At 50.1% G+C, this 14,829-nt stretch overlaps 1 protein-coding gene across 1 annotated transcript in view; it reads right to left on the bottom strand.

The window, feature by feature from the left end:
* The window catches only part of dner (delta/notch-like EGF repeat containing), a gene marked incomplete at both ends in the record, with an annotated part of 71,635 nt that extends 58,726 nt beyond the window's left edge, over positions 1–12,909 (bottom strand). The window contains one exon of the mRNA XM_080731770.1: positions 12,607–12,909. Coding sequence (XP_080587896.1) covers positions 12,607–12,909 — 303 coding nt within the window. The remainder of the gene's footprint in view (positions 1–12,606) is intronic.
* Between the last annotated feature and the right edge of the window lie 1,920 nt (positions 12,910–14,829).

Genomic DNA, 14,829 nt, shown 5'->3' with positions numbered 1-14,829 from the left:
CACCACGGTCTCCGCCGGATCCCTCCCAGACACCTCTCCTCGTGTGCCGGACAGCGCTGTACGCCACAGCGCTGCTTCTCGCCACGTGGTTAGGCCTCCAGCGGCCTCGCCCTCAGCTAGCTTCGGTAGCCCCGAGGCTAGTGGGTCTGCTGCCCCTGCTACCCCTGCTGTTTCTCCGACGGGCTCGACTGGCGTGCCCAAGAAGAGAACATGCAAGACCGCCCACGTTGCTCCACCGCCAGCTGCAACCTTGGCCGTCCCCTTCAAAGAATTCCACCCTCTAGTCGTCGGTGACATTCCTCTCTCCTTCTCCGTCCTCCAGCTCCGGGCCATGCGGCCACCTAGCCCCGTCTCCTGGCATGCTAGCGACGGAGACGAACCGGAGCAAGAGGACTACGACATGGATGAGGTGGACACGGAGGGTGAGTACTCGGAGGAAGACGAGTCCACGCTCCCCTCCGGCCAGGGCGGAGGCGCGGCCAGGGTGGTTCCTCATGCCGAGGCTTCCACCTCCGCCGCGTCCTCCCCAGCCCCTTCTGCCTCTCTCCCCCCTTCCATGCCGGCTGGGGCGAGAGGGGCAGCGGCACAAGACCCAGACTCCATCCCCATGGACGAGCTCTCGGTGCTGGAACGTGCTACCATCCGTTGCGGCCTGGAGCTGCCGCTCGGAGACGCGCCACTCGGACCACGGGCTAGAGTTCCCCTCCTTGGCCAGGATGTGGAAGCCTCTCCCCCGCTACGAATGGAAAAGCTCCCACTGGTCCCAGGCTTTGCAGAGGCCCTGCATTCAACCTGGACTACACACAAGGACCCCCCCAAGCTCCCCTTCTTGGTCGACTGCCGCGACGCAGAGAAGGCGGGAATCCCCTTGTGCCCTCCCATGGACAAACTGATGGCTCAGTCCCTCGTCGGGAGCCTCAAGCCAGGTCATGAGCGGACCGGTCCTGGAGGCCGCAATCCCTTCAACTTGTCCGTGGGGAAGAAGCCTCCTGGTTTTGCCATCCCCTACGACGACAAGCAGTCTTCCAGGGTCAGGAACTCTTACAGAGCCTCCGCGCTGGCAGCCAGGACGATGAACGCCACCCAGCTGCTGCTCTCCTCCACCAGGCGCCTCCTTAGCGAGATGCGGGAGGTGCCTGACGAGACGGTGGAGGAGGTGGACAAGTCGCTGCGCATGCTGATGGACCTGAATGTCCACGCCATCGAGTGGCTTGGACACGGTATGGATTACTGCATCCAGGCGGAACGTGCCAGGTGGCTTGAAAAGGTAAAGTGTCCTGGCAGTTCCGGAGAGGAGACCGAGAAGGTCCTGCAAGACCTCCCCGGCCACCCTACCTCCCTAATGGGCGGTGGACTGGAGCTTCTCCGCCAGGAGGTGGCGGATAAGAAGATCACTCTGGAACTCCTGGAGGCCACGACGGACCCCCAGGCACCCAGGAAGGAAAAGAGGCAGGGACGAAGCAAGGCCCCTGGTCAGGCTGACAGGGGGCGCTCTTCCTCCAAGCAGGGGAAACAAAACAATCCCCCTAGGACCCCCTCTTCTTCCTCCGCGGGACCCCCTCGCACTGCAGCGGGGGCTCAGGCCCGCTCTCAATCCCGCCACCCTCCCAGGCACGGGATACCGGCTGGCACCCACAAGGCCCGTGGGAAGCCACCGCGAAAGTGACACTGGACTCAGGCGGGGTCCCCCTGATCATTCAGGGGACCCCCCCTCTCAAGCGCAAGCGAGTGAAATGTATGAACAATTTTTCTTATGCCAAGAAAATGTCATTGTCTCCTCCTCTGTGCTCTCCTCCAGTGCCTGTATTAAAAAGTGTGTTGATAAAACAATGCCTGTTTCTTTCAAACCCACCTGCTTTAGTACAGACGACCCCATTTTGCATGAATTTAGCCAGTGTAGAGAAGTCCAGGCTGGAATTTCTTTCCACTCAGAAAATATCGCTTCCTCCAGTCATGCAGACAGGTTACAAGCAGAATATTTCTCTTTGCAAAATGTTCCCAGACAAGCTAATTCCTATTCACAATGGTATGGTTTCACTAGTGTGCAATACCCCTCTGTCTCCACCGAGCGGCACTGTTATGCCGACTCTAGTTCAGGACAGGAGTTTGGTCTTAGCGTCAGGGAAGAAGCCAACACATATCACCCAGGGTCGGCCTCGTCTTCCCGTAAGGAAGCATATAAAGGCCTTAGCACAGGTTGTAAACGTAAATACAATTCCCCGAGCCGGGGATTATGTTACTTATGCGATGAACCCTGTCCCCCGGGCTCCACGTTATGTGCCGCCTGTATTTTTAACAAGCGAGGCTTCTCGGAGGTCACGTGTCCGTCTCCCACCGGATACGGAAATAAGCGTACCGGAAACGGAAACGCTCTTTCCCTGAGCCCTCGGGTTTTCGTGAAAGTGACCGAGGCAGCCATTGCTCCACTGAGGCATCAGGGAGTCAGGCTGGCGAACTACATAGACGATTGGATGATTTCCGCCGCCTCCTGCTCAGAAGCGGCGCGCCATACCAATCTGGTGTTATCACACCTGAAGGCCTTGGGTTTCAACGTCAATTTTGGCAAAAGCATGTTGTCACCCTCCCAGCAGATTTCCTTTATAGGAATATCTCTGGACTCGGCCACAATGTCCGCCCGCCTCTCCCCGGAGAGGGTGGACAGGTTTCTGACTTGTCTCAGCTCCTTCCGACTGAACCAGGTGGTCAGGTACAAGGAGTGCATGAAGTTGGCTGGGCTGATGGCATCAGCGGTGCAACTTCTGCGTCTGGGCAGGTTTCATATGAGACCTTTCCAGCGGTGGTCACTGGCGCTCAGGATTCCTTCCCTGCAAGGGTACAGGAAGGTGACAGTCAGCCAGGTCTGCATGGACGCTCTGGTCCCATGGAGGGACCAGGCGTTGTTGACGAGTGGGGTCTCCATGGGCGAGGTGGTGTCACGCAAGGTGATCACCACAGACGCCAGCCGCTCGGGGTGGGGCGCCACCCACGAGGGGCGTTCGGCCAGGGGTCTTTGGACCCCGGCCATGTTGGAGCGCCACATCAATTATCTGGAGTTAATGGCGATCTACTTGGCGCTCAAGCATTTCGAGCCATTTCTTCAGGGTTGTCATGTTCTGGTCAGGACGGACAACACGGCGGCCCTGTATTATCTCAACAAACAGGGTGGCCTCGCCTCGCGCGTGCTGGATCAGCTGGCGCGCGAGATGACCCTCTGGTGCTTGCCTCGTCTGAGGTCCATCAGAGCCTCCCATGTCCCGGGCCTTCAGAACGGCGGCGCCGATCTGTTGTCCAGGGGGGAGCCTCGTTACGAGGATTGGTCTCTCCACCCTGCGGTGGTGAGGAAGATTTTCTCCAGGTTCGGTCAACCTCGAGTCGATCTCTTTGCCTCCCAGGAGAACGCAAAGTCAGTGAGGGGACCTTCTCCTCTGGGGACGGACGCGTTTGCTTACGAATGGCCACAAGGTCTTCTCTACGCGTTTCCACCCCTGGAACTGATCCTTCCCACTCTGGAGAGGATCAGATGTTCCAACCAGGAGGTTCTTCTGGTGACACCATCCAGGGGAGTGTGGAGGTCTCTGATCACCCCACTGCTCTCTCGACCCCCTTGGCGGCTCCCTTTGCACAGGGATCTGCTGCGCCAGGCAGGGGACGAGATCTTCCATCCAGACCCACGGGGCCTAGACCTGTGGGTTTGGCCCGTGAGAGGGAGAACCTGCTCGCAGCAGGCTTCTCACCGACGGTTGTAGCCACTATTCAGAGTGCTAGAGCCCCCTCTACTAGGGCTGTGTATGATGGAAGGTGGAATGCCTTTTTGGACTGGTGTGAGCTACAGGAGCCACCTGTGGTGGCTCATTTAGCTTCGGCCCAGAGGGTGTTAGATTTCCTGCAGGACCGCCTGGACCTTGGTCTGGCGTTCTCTACACTGAGGGGTTATTTAGCGGCTATTGATGCCTGCCACCTGGGGGTGGCAGGTAAAGGCCTTTCTAAAATCCCTGAGGTGGTCCAGTTCATGCATGGTGTTGACCATTTGAGACCTGTGACCAGAGCCTTGTTTCCTGTTTGGGATCTACAAGTGGTTCTTGAGGGCCTTTGCAAGGCACCCTTTGAACCGATTGGGAGGACCTCTTTGAAACATTTAAGTTTCAAAACAGCTCTTTTGCTTGCCTTGTCTACGGCTAAGCGTGTGAGCGACCTTCATGCGCTCTCTGTGAGCCCTGATTGTATGAGGTTTCTCAATAATGACTCCAAGGTTCTTCTTAAACCTCATTTGAGTTTTATTCCTAAGAACCGAGTGGTCCCGAAGGAACCTGTTGTTTTGACAGCTTTCCATCCTCCTCCGTCTGCATCGGAGGAGGATAGGCGTCTTCATTGTCTTTGTCCAGTTAGGGCCCTGAAGGCCTACTGTGACAAGACGGTGGACAGCAGGTCTACTTCTCAGCTTTTCGTGGTCATGAATGCCCGTCAGCGAAAAGCGGTGTCCAAACCCACTCTGTCGAGATGGCTTGTGGATGCGATTAGGTTGGCTTACACCCGGTCTGGGTCTGAAGTGCCGGAAGCACTTAAGGCCCACAGTACTAGGGGTGTGTCTACCTCTTGGGCTTTGTCCAAAGGTGTCTCCATTGAGGAGATTTGTGCAGCGGCGAATTGGTCTTCGCCGTCCACCTTTGCGACCTACTATCACCTGGACGTTGCGCCTTCTGCTATGGCGCATACGGTTCTGGGTGCTGCTGTCCCTCCTACTATGTAGTGGGGCGGCTCTCTCCCCTTCCTGAGACAGCATGCTACTGTTTCTAGGATACATGGGGGGGGACCCTGAGTTTTCCCTTATATTGACCAGTGGCCGGGCTGACAAAAGGCCGTGGCTCTGTGAGACAGCGTACAGTCACTCCTAATCCCAACCTACAAAGTCACTGGGTTGGGCTGAATAATGGGTCAGAGGGGAGGGGGAACCCTCCTCCCTCTCTTCCCCCTTTTGGTTGTGTGGGTTTGTGTCACATCATTGCAATTGTAACTAGCACTGTGCCTGCCATTATAAGGCCTGCCACTAATTCGAACTCCGGGGATCATCCCCGGAGTTTCTTTTCTGTCTCCCACTCCACAGTTCCAGTTCCTGGAAACTCGACAACCTAAATACCTAAAACTCGACAACTCAGCTGCTGGGATTGCTACTAAAACCCGACTACTCAGCTGCAGACCAAGAGTGTGACCCCGGACCAGGCCTCCATGAAGCACACCTGTGGACCTGCCTGGATCTCTCTGTGTCTATCTCTTGTTCTCTCTTTGTTCCTTACTGTCCCCCCGACTCGGTCGAGGCAGCACGGCTGTTCACCCCAGAGTCAGGATCTGCCTGACGTTTCCTCCTCCTTAAGAGGGGGTTTTTCGTTACCATTGTAGCAAATTGCTTGCTCAGGGTGGGGGCCCCGGGCCTGTGAGGTATCCACTCGAGTTCTCTCGGGGGGGTACCTCACAGGTACAGGTTCTGCTCGGGTTCTCTCTCTCCTCCCCCCACCCCCCCTACCCTTACCTCCCCCTCCCCTCCCCTTCCCCTCCCCCTACACACGCGTGCGCATGCAGCGCCTGTGTGTGTGTGTGTGCGTTCGTTCGTTCGTTCTTGTACATACGCATGCGGGACCTGTGTATGTGTGTGCGTGTGCCCCTTGTTGTCTTTCCCTTGTCTCTCCCTTGTTTCTCCCTCTCTCCTCTCTCTCTCTCATGGCTCTTTAGCCTTTGTAAAGTGTCTTGAGATAACTTGTTATGATTTGACACTTTAATAAAATTGAATTGAATTGAATTGAATTATTACTGCAGTTTTATAAGGCGGACCTGTGTCTGCCCTTAGTGCATAAGGCAGGCCTCGGTCTGTCAGGGTCTCTTTTCTGTCTGAACACGCCCAGGCCCTGTGGGCCTGGGTCGGATCAGTCCTGGAAGGGGTCACGTCGGTTGACGAGACCTCCTTCCGGGTGTGGTCGGTGTGCACGACAGTCTTGTCGGTTCATGGCTTCTCGGGGAGTGTATGAGTCCCATAGGGGGACCTTGTCTGGAGGTATGACAATAAACGTATAGGTTCTGGACGGAACCATGTTTATTTAATACCGGAGGACAAGGTCCCCCGAATAAAGCCCCTCGGTTCGCTAGTTGCGCAGAGGTGCGGCTTTAGAGGAAGTCATGATAGCCCAGGGGGCTTATATACACTCGGGGGCGGTGCCCTCGTTTGTGATTGACAGCCCTTCCGACAAATGACATTTTTCGTATGGGAGTAGATGAGTTTTACTCTGTTGCACCGCCAGATGGCGCTGTTATCCCATAGGGGGACCTTGTCCTCCGGTATTAAATAAACATGGTTCCGTCCGGAACCTATACGTTTTCACTAGTTTGGGCCCTGGGCAAACGTCTCTCTTTTGGGTCTCGACCTCAAAAGTTTGGGAACCACTGAGCCAACATACAAGTGTGAGCTCTGCAAATTCCACAATTACCCCCTGAAGTCGGAAAGGCAGAACAATCCAATAACAGCTCCCTAGATTCTCGTCATAAGGCACTGCAATGCACTCCCAGTCTTACTGGCCCTATTGTGCTGTGAAGAAGCTTAACAAAATCTATCGCATCGCAGCACACAACACAAGGTCTTTCAATAATCAATAAGGTAGAACTGCCAGAATGCAGTAGCTCACAAGAAGGCATGCAGCAAAGCGCACACAGTCCGTGCTAAGCAGTAAGGTGTAAACCAATCTAGAAAACCCCGGCCTCTGGTGCTCTGGTTTACTTAGAGCTGCACTGAATTCTCTGCAGCCTCTACTGTAAACCAGGTCTAGGAGTGTGCCTGCGGGAGAGAGAGAGGCAGAGAGAGAGAGAGAGAGAGGGAGAAAGAGAGAGTACCATACAGTACATCATACATGGGCAACCGGTGGCCACATGCGGCCCCCATCTTCACTTAATGCGGCCCTATCTTCACTTAAAGTTGCGTTTTGAGCTTGTCGATCGTCTATTTGTGCTATTTTTGACAGTATATGCATTGTGACCCCCTGGAGTGACAGTGGAATTATAGTGGCCCTGTCCAGCATCAAAGTTGCCCACTGTACATGGTCAGTAGCTCTGAAATAGACAATAACAATGGCATCCAGCATGTTCCACTTTCTTCTTGGAACTCCACAGCCATAAAATCAATCACTTCACTCTCCTCAGCGAGGAGCAAGGAGTTTGCCTCATTCCACCTGTGCTGTCAGTCTCTCCACCTTCCTCCATCACACAGTAAAATGTTCAGTGTAAAATTGGAAACCCAAATGCCGGTACAGCTAGGGCTGTCACAATTATTACATAATCGTCTAATCGCAAATATTTTGTCTTATTCGTCATAATCGTGAATGTTGAAAAATGTTCATACATTTACAAACACTTTCAGAAATAGTGGAAATAGCAGATCTACAAGCTCACAACGCGTCGCGATGTGAGCTTGTAGATCGGCTATTTCCACTATCAATGTTATTTTTTAAGTAGAAAGTTCAAAGTCAAAAAGTCAAGTCAAATATGTCAGTAATTTCTTTGTATATTTAGGTTATGTGTCATATCTACCATGTGCAACTTCAAAGCCTAAAAGCCAAACAGAAATGTAATTGTCAATGACAAAAACACAATTAAATTGTTAATCGCAATTATTTGTGTGACAATTAATCGTCATGTAAAATGTCATAATCGTGACAGCCCTAGGTACAGCCTCCCCTCTCCACCTCCATTACAGGGTTGTTTTTGACAGCAAATTTTGATTTTGTTTTAGTCATAGTCTTTTGAATAAAATGTAATTTAGTTTTAGTCATCATTTAGTCACCTGAAAAGTATTAGTTTTAGTCGACTAAATATCATACGATTTTAGGTGACTAAATCTACAGTTGATTTAGTCAACTGAAATGTATTTTGGCAGGCCTTGATGGCGTCATACTGATTTTACACTTGGTTGCGTCTGCGACGCGTTGTGAGTTTGTAGATCTGCTATTTTCAGCACACAACACCTGAGAGCAACCAAACATAACATTACTCTCTTCTCCACTAGTCCCTCCCTAGTCCCTAATGTTTAATCTAGTTTTTATTTTGTTGACAAACTTGTCAATATATTTAGTCTTGGTTTTAGCTATCACAGTTTTCGACAAACATTTTTCATAATCGTTTTAGTCGACACTGCTCAATTACCAACAGCTTTTTCACTCTCTCTTTCATTCCTCCTGGGGTTTCATCCCAGTTTTCAATCCCCCCTCCTCCTCATAAATAGTTAGGGCTGTCACCATCATTTAGTTGATGATTAATTGTTGTACAAATAATTGACATTAACTATTTAATCCTGTTTTTGGCATAGAACATTGGAACATGTAAATACAAATTACGTTTCTGTTTGTCTTTTAGGCTTTGTGAACAAGAATTGCACAGGGTAAATATGGCATATATTAACTTAAAATATACAAAGAAATGACTGACAATGTCTGGTACAATTAAATCAAATAAATAATGTATTAAGGTCAAAATAAGCCATATAATGTTATACTTTATTTATTTATACTTTTATTTAATACCGGTAGCTAATCTACAAGCTCACAATGTGACGCGATCTGTAGAGCTTGTAGATCTGCTATTGCCACCATTTTATTTATGAAAATGTTAGATTTTTCAACATGACGATTATGCAATATAATTGCGATTATGTCAATAATTGCAACAGGCGGTTTATGTCATAATTGCGACAGGGGAGAGACATGCAAGTCATGGCTGCACCAGAACCAAACAGGTCATTTAGCAAATGACTCCCGCTACGGTTACCATGGAGATGTTGACAGTGAGAGAGGAGGGAGAGGACTGGAAGGGGAGGGGGGGATCTCACTGGCTGGGGGACCTGGTGTGGAGTTATAATAGTAGAGGACATTTACACCACAGGACTTTATGGGAAACATAAAAACTACACCCGCACACCACCCGAGTAGCGGTATGTTTCACACAGTTACCATGACAACCGTTGAAACGATCCCGTCACCTGCGTTGTGTGCCTGGCCCAGTGACATCACTGTCCTCTGCTTGTCATTCCTCCCTCAAGGCTTCACCTATGAGAACAGGGCACAGCAGGCTGTGTGTGTGTGTGTGTGTGTGTGTGTGTGTGTGTGTGTGTGTGTGTGTGTGTGTGTGTGTGTGTGTGTGTGTGTGTGTGTGTGTGTGTGTCACGTGCGTGTTGCGTATACTTGTATTAGGCTACTATACTTGTGAGGTCCAACAAGTAGAACATTCGAAACAGACATTTTGAGGACAGTTTTCCTGGTCCTCAAAAGATAAATATTGTTTTATGGTTAAAAAAGATTCAGGGTGGGATTTGGGTTAGGTTTAGACATTTAGATGTCAGTTTTAGGGGATTAACTGGAGCCAATAGCTCCAGTAAAAAAAAGGGGAAAAAAAGAAAATGACAGTAAAATTCTGACCAGATCTGGCCCAGAATTAATTATTTCAGCTTTAAGGTTGGAGCTATTTTCGGCTTTAGGGTTAGGCTTAATAATGGCAAAACAAATTTCAGAAATACTAAAATAGCGGGCGCCCGCTGGCCTACTGGTCCAGCACATACATAGGCATTGCCACATAGGCATGGGTGCCTGGTGGCGCCGCCGCCGGTTCGATTCCCGAACCGAATGACCTTTGCCGCGTGTCACTCCCCATCTCTCCCCCCATTTCCTGTCAGTCTACTGTCCTATCAATAAAGGTATAAAAGCCCCAAAAACCAAAAAGAAATAGCCTAGTACTAAAATAGCATTCATAAAACTGACGTCCTCACAAGCATAGTAATAAGTGTGTGACTGCAAACGGAGTGCTGCCACTGCCCCAGCATTCTATTCTGAGAGATGGAACCAGGACAGTTGTAGGGTCCCTGGTTAAATGTTCCATTAAGCGGTTCCACTCCTCCTCCCAGGCAGCACTGCTCTGCTCTCACCGCCTGCAACACACACTGAACCTGACAGGGAGTCCACCTGTGAAGCCCTGCCTCTACCCTACTCTATATGGCCGTTGTCGGGGGGAAACCTTGTATGACCAAAATCGTTCGTTTTGTATTTATATTTTCAAAAATGATTTAAAACTAGTGAAAATAGCCGATCTACAAGCACACACAGATCTGATCTATTTTCACTGAAGTCTTGTACGATGAAGCAGGGCTTTACTTTGCGAAAAAAAAACGTATACATTTGAAACTTGGAGATACGAGGTTTCTGCCCGACAGTGATGATATACTGTATGTACACGATGCACTTGAATGACCTATGCTCCCCAAGGAGCAAAAGGGTTTAAGTTAAGACATGATGCACTGCAATGTGTGCTTCACACACGTACACATGCACCCACCCATGCACGCACACACAATTCACAGACGTCCATCAGGAGGTAATGGCTGCCACCTGTTGGTGCTGCTGTCAAAGCTCTCAGTGACCTTGCCGGAGTCCCTCCGAGAAAGCCTGTGATCCCGCTCATCCTTATTTTTTCAAAGATTTGTTTTTGGGGCCTTTATGCCTTTATTGATAGGACAGTAGACTGACAGGAAACAGGGGGAGAGAAGGGGAGTGACACGCGGCAAAGGTCGCCCGAGTCGGGAATCGAACCGGCGCCGCCGCCAGGCATCCATGCCTATGTGGCAATGCCTTGGTGGTATGCGCCTGGACCAGTAGGCCAGTGGGCACCCCGCTCCAGCTCATCCTGTCTCTAAGCAAATGCAGCCCAGAGTGTGCCTTGCTGTTTATGCCAGGCATACAACTCATTCTTACTCTGTAAATGGCATGCAAATGGCAGGCTTCATGTAAAGCCAAATTTATGCTCTGTCATAGTATTTCTGGCTTTGTAGTATGTGTGCGGTGTGTGACCACAACACGACAAAGTATAAATCGGGCTTAGGCCTACTTAACTGAGAATGGAAGAGGTAGCATGACATGAGCATCAGTACCTTTCATGTAAGCCCAAAATGATTATCATACAATAGTAAATTCAGGGATTTTCAACACATTCTTAGTGTTAATGTAACTCTAAAAGTGCAGGTCAATTTGGTTACATTTGTACACTCTCAGAGATACAAATGGATAAATGAAGACTATGGGTTTTCCTGTGTATTTGGAATTTATGTGAAAGTCAGGGGCACCTCTCTCTCCACCAGGCTTGGGTGGCTACCAGTCCAACGTTCACCTCTCTCCCCTGTGGCCTGCCCAGTCTGCCTTTGTTCAGGTGATTAAGCCGGCATGTAATCTGTTGTACATGAAGAATGTAAATGCATCATAATTAATCCACAGCAACTAAAAGGTTAAGAGGTATGGACGAGTCTAAATCTCTAAATCTAAATCTGGTCTTGATGGAGCCCACAGCAGTGCTGCCAATGTCATGAACATGGCACCCTGCTCACACCTCTGCCAATCACAGGCAGTGCCAACCCGCTTAGTGTGTGTGTGTGTGTGTGTGTGTGTGTGTGTGTGTGTGCGTGCGCGTGTGTGTGTGTGTGTGTGTGTGTGTGTGCGTGAGACAGAAGATTCTATTGGGAGTTAAGTGACCTGGAATTACCTAGCAATCGCTCTTGTCAATATGCACTTGGTGAAATCACATACTGATGTATCAACATCATTGATTATTGCCTTCCAGGATAGGCTGGACAATTACTGGCTCACTGACTGATATCCTACTCACTACCAATGGTTTCTCCTATGCACACACACACGCACGCACGCACGCACGCACGCACGCGCACACACACACACGCACGCACACACACACGCACACACACACACACGCAGTGCTCAGTTGAGCTTCGCTGCGGCTGCCTGCTCCTCGATTTTGTTGCCACAGCAACGCAGCACTTCTCTGCGTGTCTCAGTAGCAGCACATGCTCCCATTAAAAAATACCATCTATACAGCAGAGGAAAAATACAACCCAGCACATCCACACACACACACACACACACACACACACACACACACACACACACACACACACACACACACACACACACACACACACACACACACACACACACACACACACACACACACACACAGAGAAGAATCTGCAGACAGACACGTATGCACATTACACAACTCTAATACTCCACTGAATCCAAATTTTAGGTTGTTATGTACAGCACTGTACTGTAGTAGTAGCAAGCTTCTTGGCTAACATTATTCCATTTCTGTGCCCCAGATTTCTGATTTGCCTGGAAAGATATGGATATAAGATAAGTGATATAGTTGTATTCTGTGTTCTCTGCATACTGTATGTATGCCCATAACCTCTCATACACTCTCAGGGGAATGCATGCTCTACAGTCGCATCCAATAAAGTAGAAAGGTTGCATCAGATGGGGGGGAGAGAGATCAATTCACTCACTCTCTCTCACACACACACACACACACACACACACACACACACACACACACACACACACACACACACACACACACACACACACACACACACACACACACACACACACACACACACACACACACACACACAGTACAACTTCCTCCACCAGCACATTCAGCAGAAGCCGAGGCAACCGTGGGCATTAAAGCCAACATTCACACAGACTGAAGCTTCATCCTAAAATGCATGCTCACCTCACAGTTGCGTCCGGTGAAGCCCTGCGCGCACGTGCACGTGTACAACCAGGTCTCCTCTGGCCTGTCCTCGGAGGGCAGAGCTAGGCAGAAGCCCCCGTTGAGGCAGGGCCGACCCTCGCAGGGGTCGGGCGGAGGTGTGGCCTGGGTCGGGGTTGGCTCGGCCGGGGACGGGGTGCCAGGGGCCAGCTGGAAGGGGGAAGGCAGAGCCCCGGTGCCCAGCACCAGGACAAGGAGCAGGGACACGGAGCACCTCATGGGCTGTCCGCACAAACTCCTCCTGTCCTCCTGATCCTTCTTCATCTGCTTGGCTTCTGTCTGCTCCTACTGTCGTCTTCCTCTTCTTCCACCTGTCCTCTCCGCCTTCTACTCTTATTTGTCTTTTAATTTAGCTCGGAACGATGCCGCTTGCTCTGCTGGGTAGGGGTCAGTGGTGTACGTACGTGTGTGTGAGAGACAGAGTGTGTTTGAAGTCAGTGAGAGAGGCAGCTGGTTAAGGATGCTGAATCCAGGCTGTATGCAGGAGGACTGAGAGAGATAGAGAACAGGCTGGCTGACGGAGCAGAGGAAGAGGAGGGAGAGAGAGGGAGGGAGAGAGGGAGAGAGAGAGGGAGGGAGAGAGGGCTGGCTCCTGCTCACTCACTGCCTTGTATCCCTAGTGGCGACAGGTGACGCCACTCTCTCTCTCTCTTTCGCTCTCTCTCACGCTCTTCCCTTCCCCTTTTCGCTCTTCTCTGATCCTTTATTTCTATCTTACACACACACACACACACACACAGCGAGCATGACAGAGTGAGAGGAGACCTGTGTAGAATATCATCAGCCTTAACCTCACCTTGGAGCCTCTCGGTGTGGAGGGGGGAAACAGACAGCAGCAGGGGAAGGTGTGAGTGTGTGTGTGTGGGGGGTGGGGGTGGGGGGTAGTTTGGGGTACAAGGAGAGGAGAAAATCCTAAGCAGCTTTGCCTTGGTGATTAGCTGCTTTATAGTGATAACAGGCGGCATTACCACACTATGGCAGCGCTAGGTTGGCAGAACCCTGCAAACCCACCGTGTGGTTTTATCAGGGTGAGGGTTAGGGCTCAAATGTCAAAAATTATTCATTCTGAAAGACTTTTAGCATTAGCTGCAATCTTGGATGCTGACATACACACGTGCAGGTGTGAACACACTTTAACGGATTTGACAGAGCCAAGGAGGAGCAAGACATCAGAGTCTGATTGGCCCCTGCATGTGACAAAGACTCAAAACAGAAAACATTCATCGTTGCACTCATCCATTCCCAGCATGTTAAAGGGATAGTAAGTAGCCATGGGAACCAACGATTCCCAAGCCTTGTGGCCCTTAGGTCAGCAGGCTATCTCCTGTTCCATATCTGTGGCAGCTTAATGCAAGTACACCTCCTGGAGATGATGCAGTCCAAACCTTCATGCCAAGCAGGGAGGCACTGGGTACCATTATCATTTTTGGCATGACACGGCTGGGCAATGAATCAATCTCCCAGTCTCAGGGTGCTGGACAATAAACGGATGGTGGTAATATACTTTGGTGCAGGAAAATACTATGTTTGTGATGGTTACTTTCAAAACGTTCTCCGTTTTAGATTATCCACTTCACCCTGGCGTGCCTATTTTGGGAATATTATAGGCGTGTCGATCTACATGCATGTACTGTAGATCTGCTTGGTGGATAAACTGATTAAAATTGTAATCACTCAACCACATTTTCAACATTTTATAGCAACTAGGCCAATGTCCATTGAGATACCTTTGACATCATATTGAGGACACCAGAGATCTCGATATATACTGTAGCCTATTTGTGGATTTATAGATATTTTTGGATAACCGCTTATCCAACCCACTCAGCACACCACTCCCTTGACGGCAGCTTTTGAATCGAAGCTTGTAGTTTTCCCTTAAATAAAATGATTAAGTGTACAAGTTCTGTTGAAGGCTTTCAGTAACATTAAACACATATTCAGAATTGAGGTGACCCGACTAGCAAGCCGACATGCTTCATGTTGAACTGCACATGTAACCTAACTTCAAATGGTGTAAAACTGAAAAGCTTTAGAGGTCTTGACTGTGTCCTCTTGTCATTTCCTCCGCAGAACAAGAACGTCACAATGATTCATCGCCTCAATTTATGTCTCTGAGACTGGCTTTGTCGTCATGGCAGAGCTGGTATGATCAATATAGCTGCGGTTGTTAATGAGATGTCA

Source organism: Nannobrachium achirus (assembly GCF_963921795.1).
Source record: "Nannobrachium achirus genome assembly, chromosome: 8".
Classification (NCBI taxonomy): domain Eukaryota; kingdom Metazoa; phylum Chordata; class Actinopteri; order Myctophiformes; family Myctophidae; genus Nannobrachium; species Nannobrachium achirus.
This window is presented reverse-complemented; position numbering and strand designations above follow the sequence as displayed.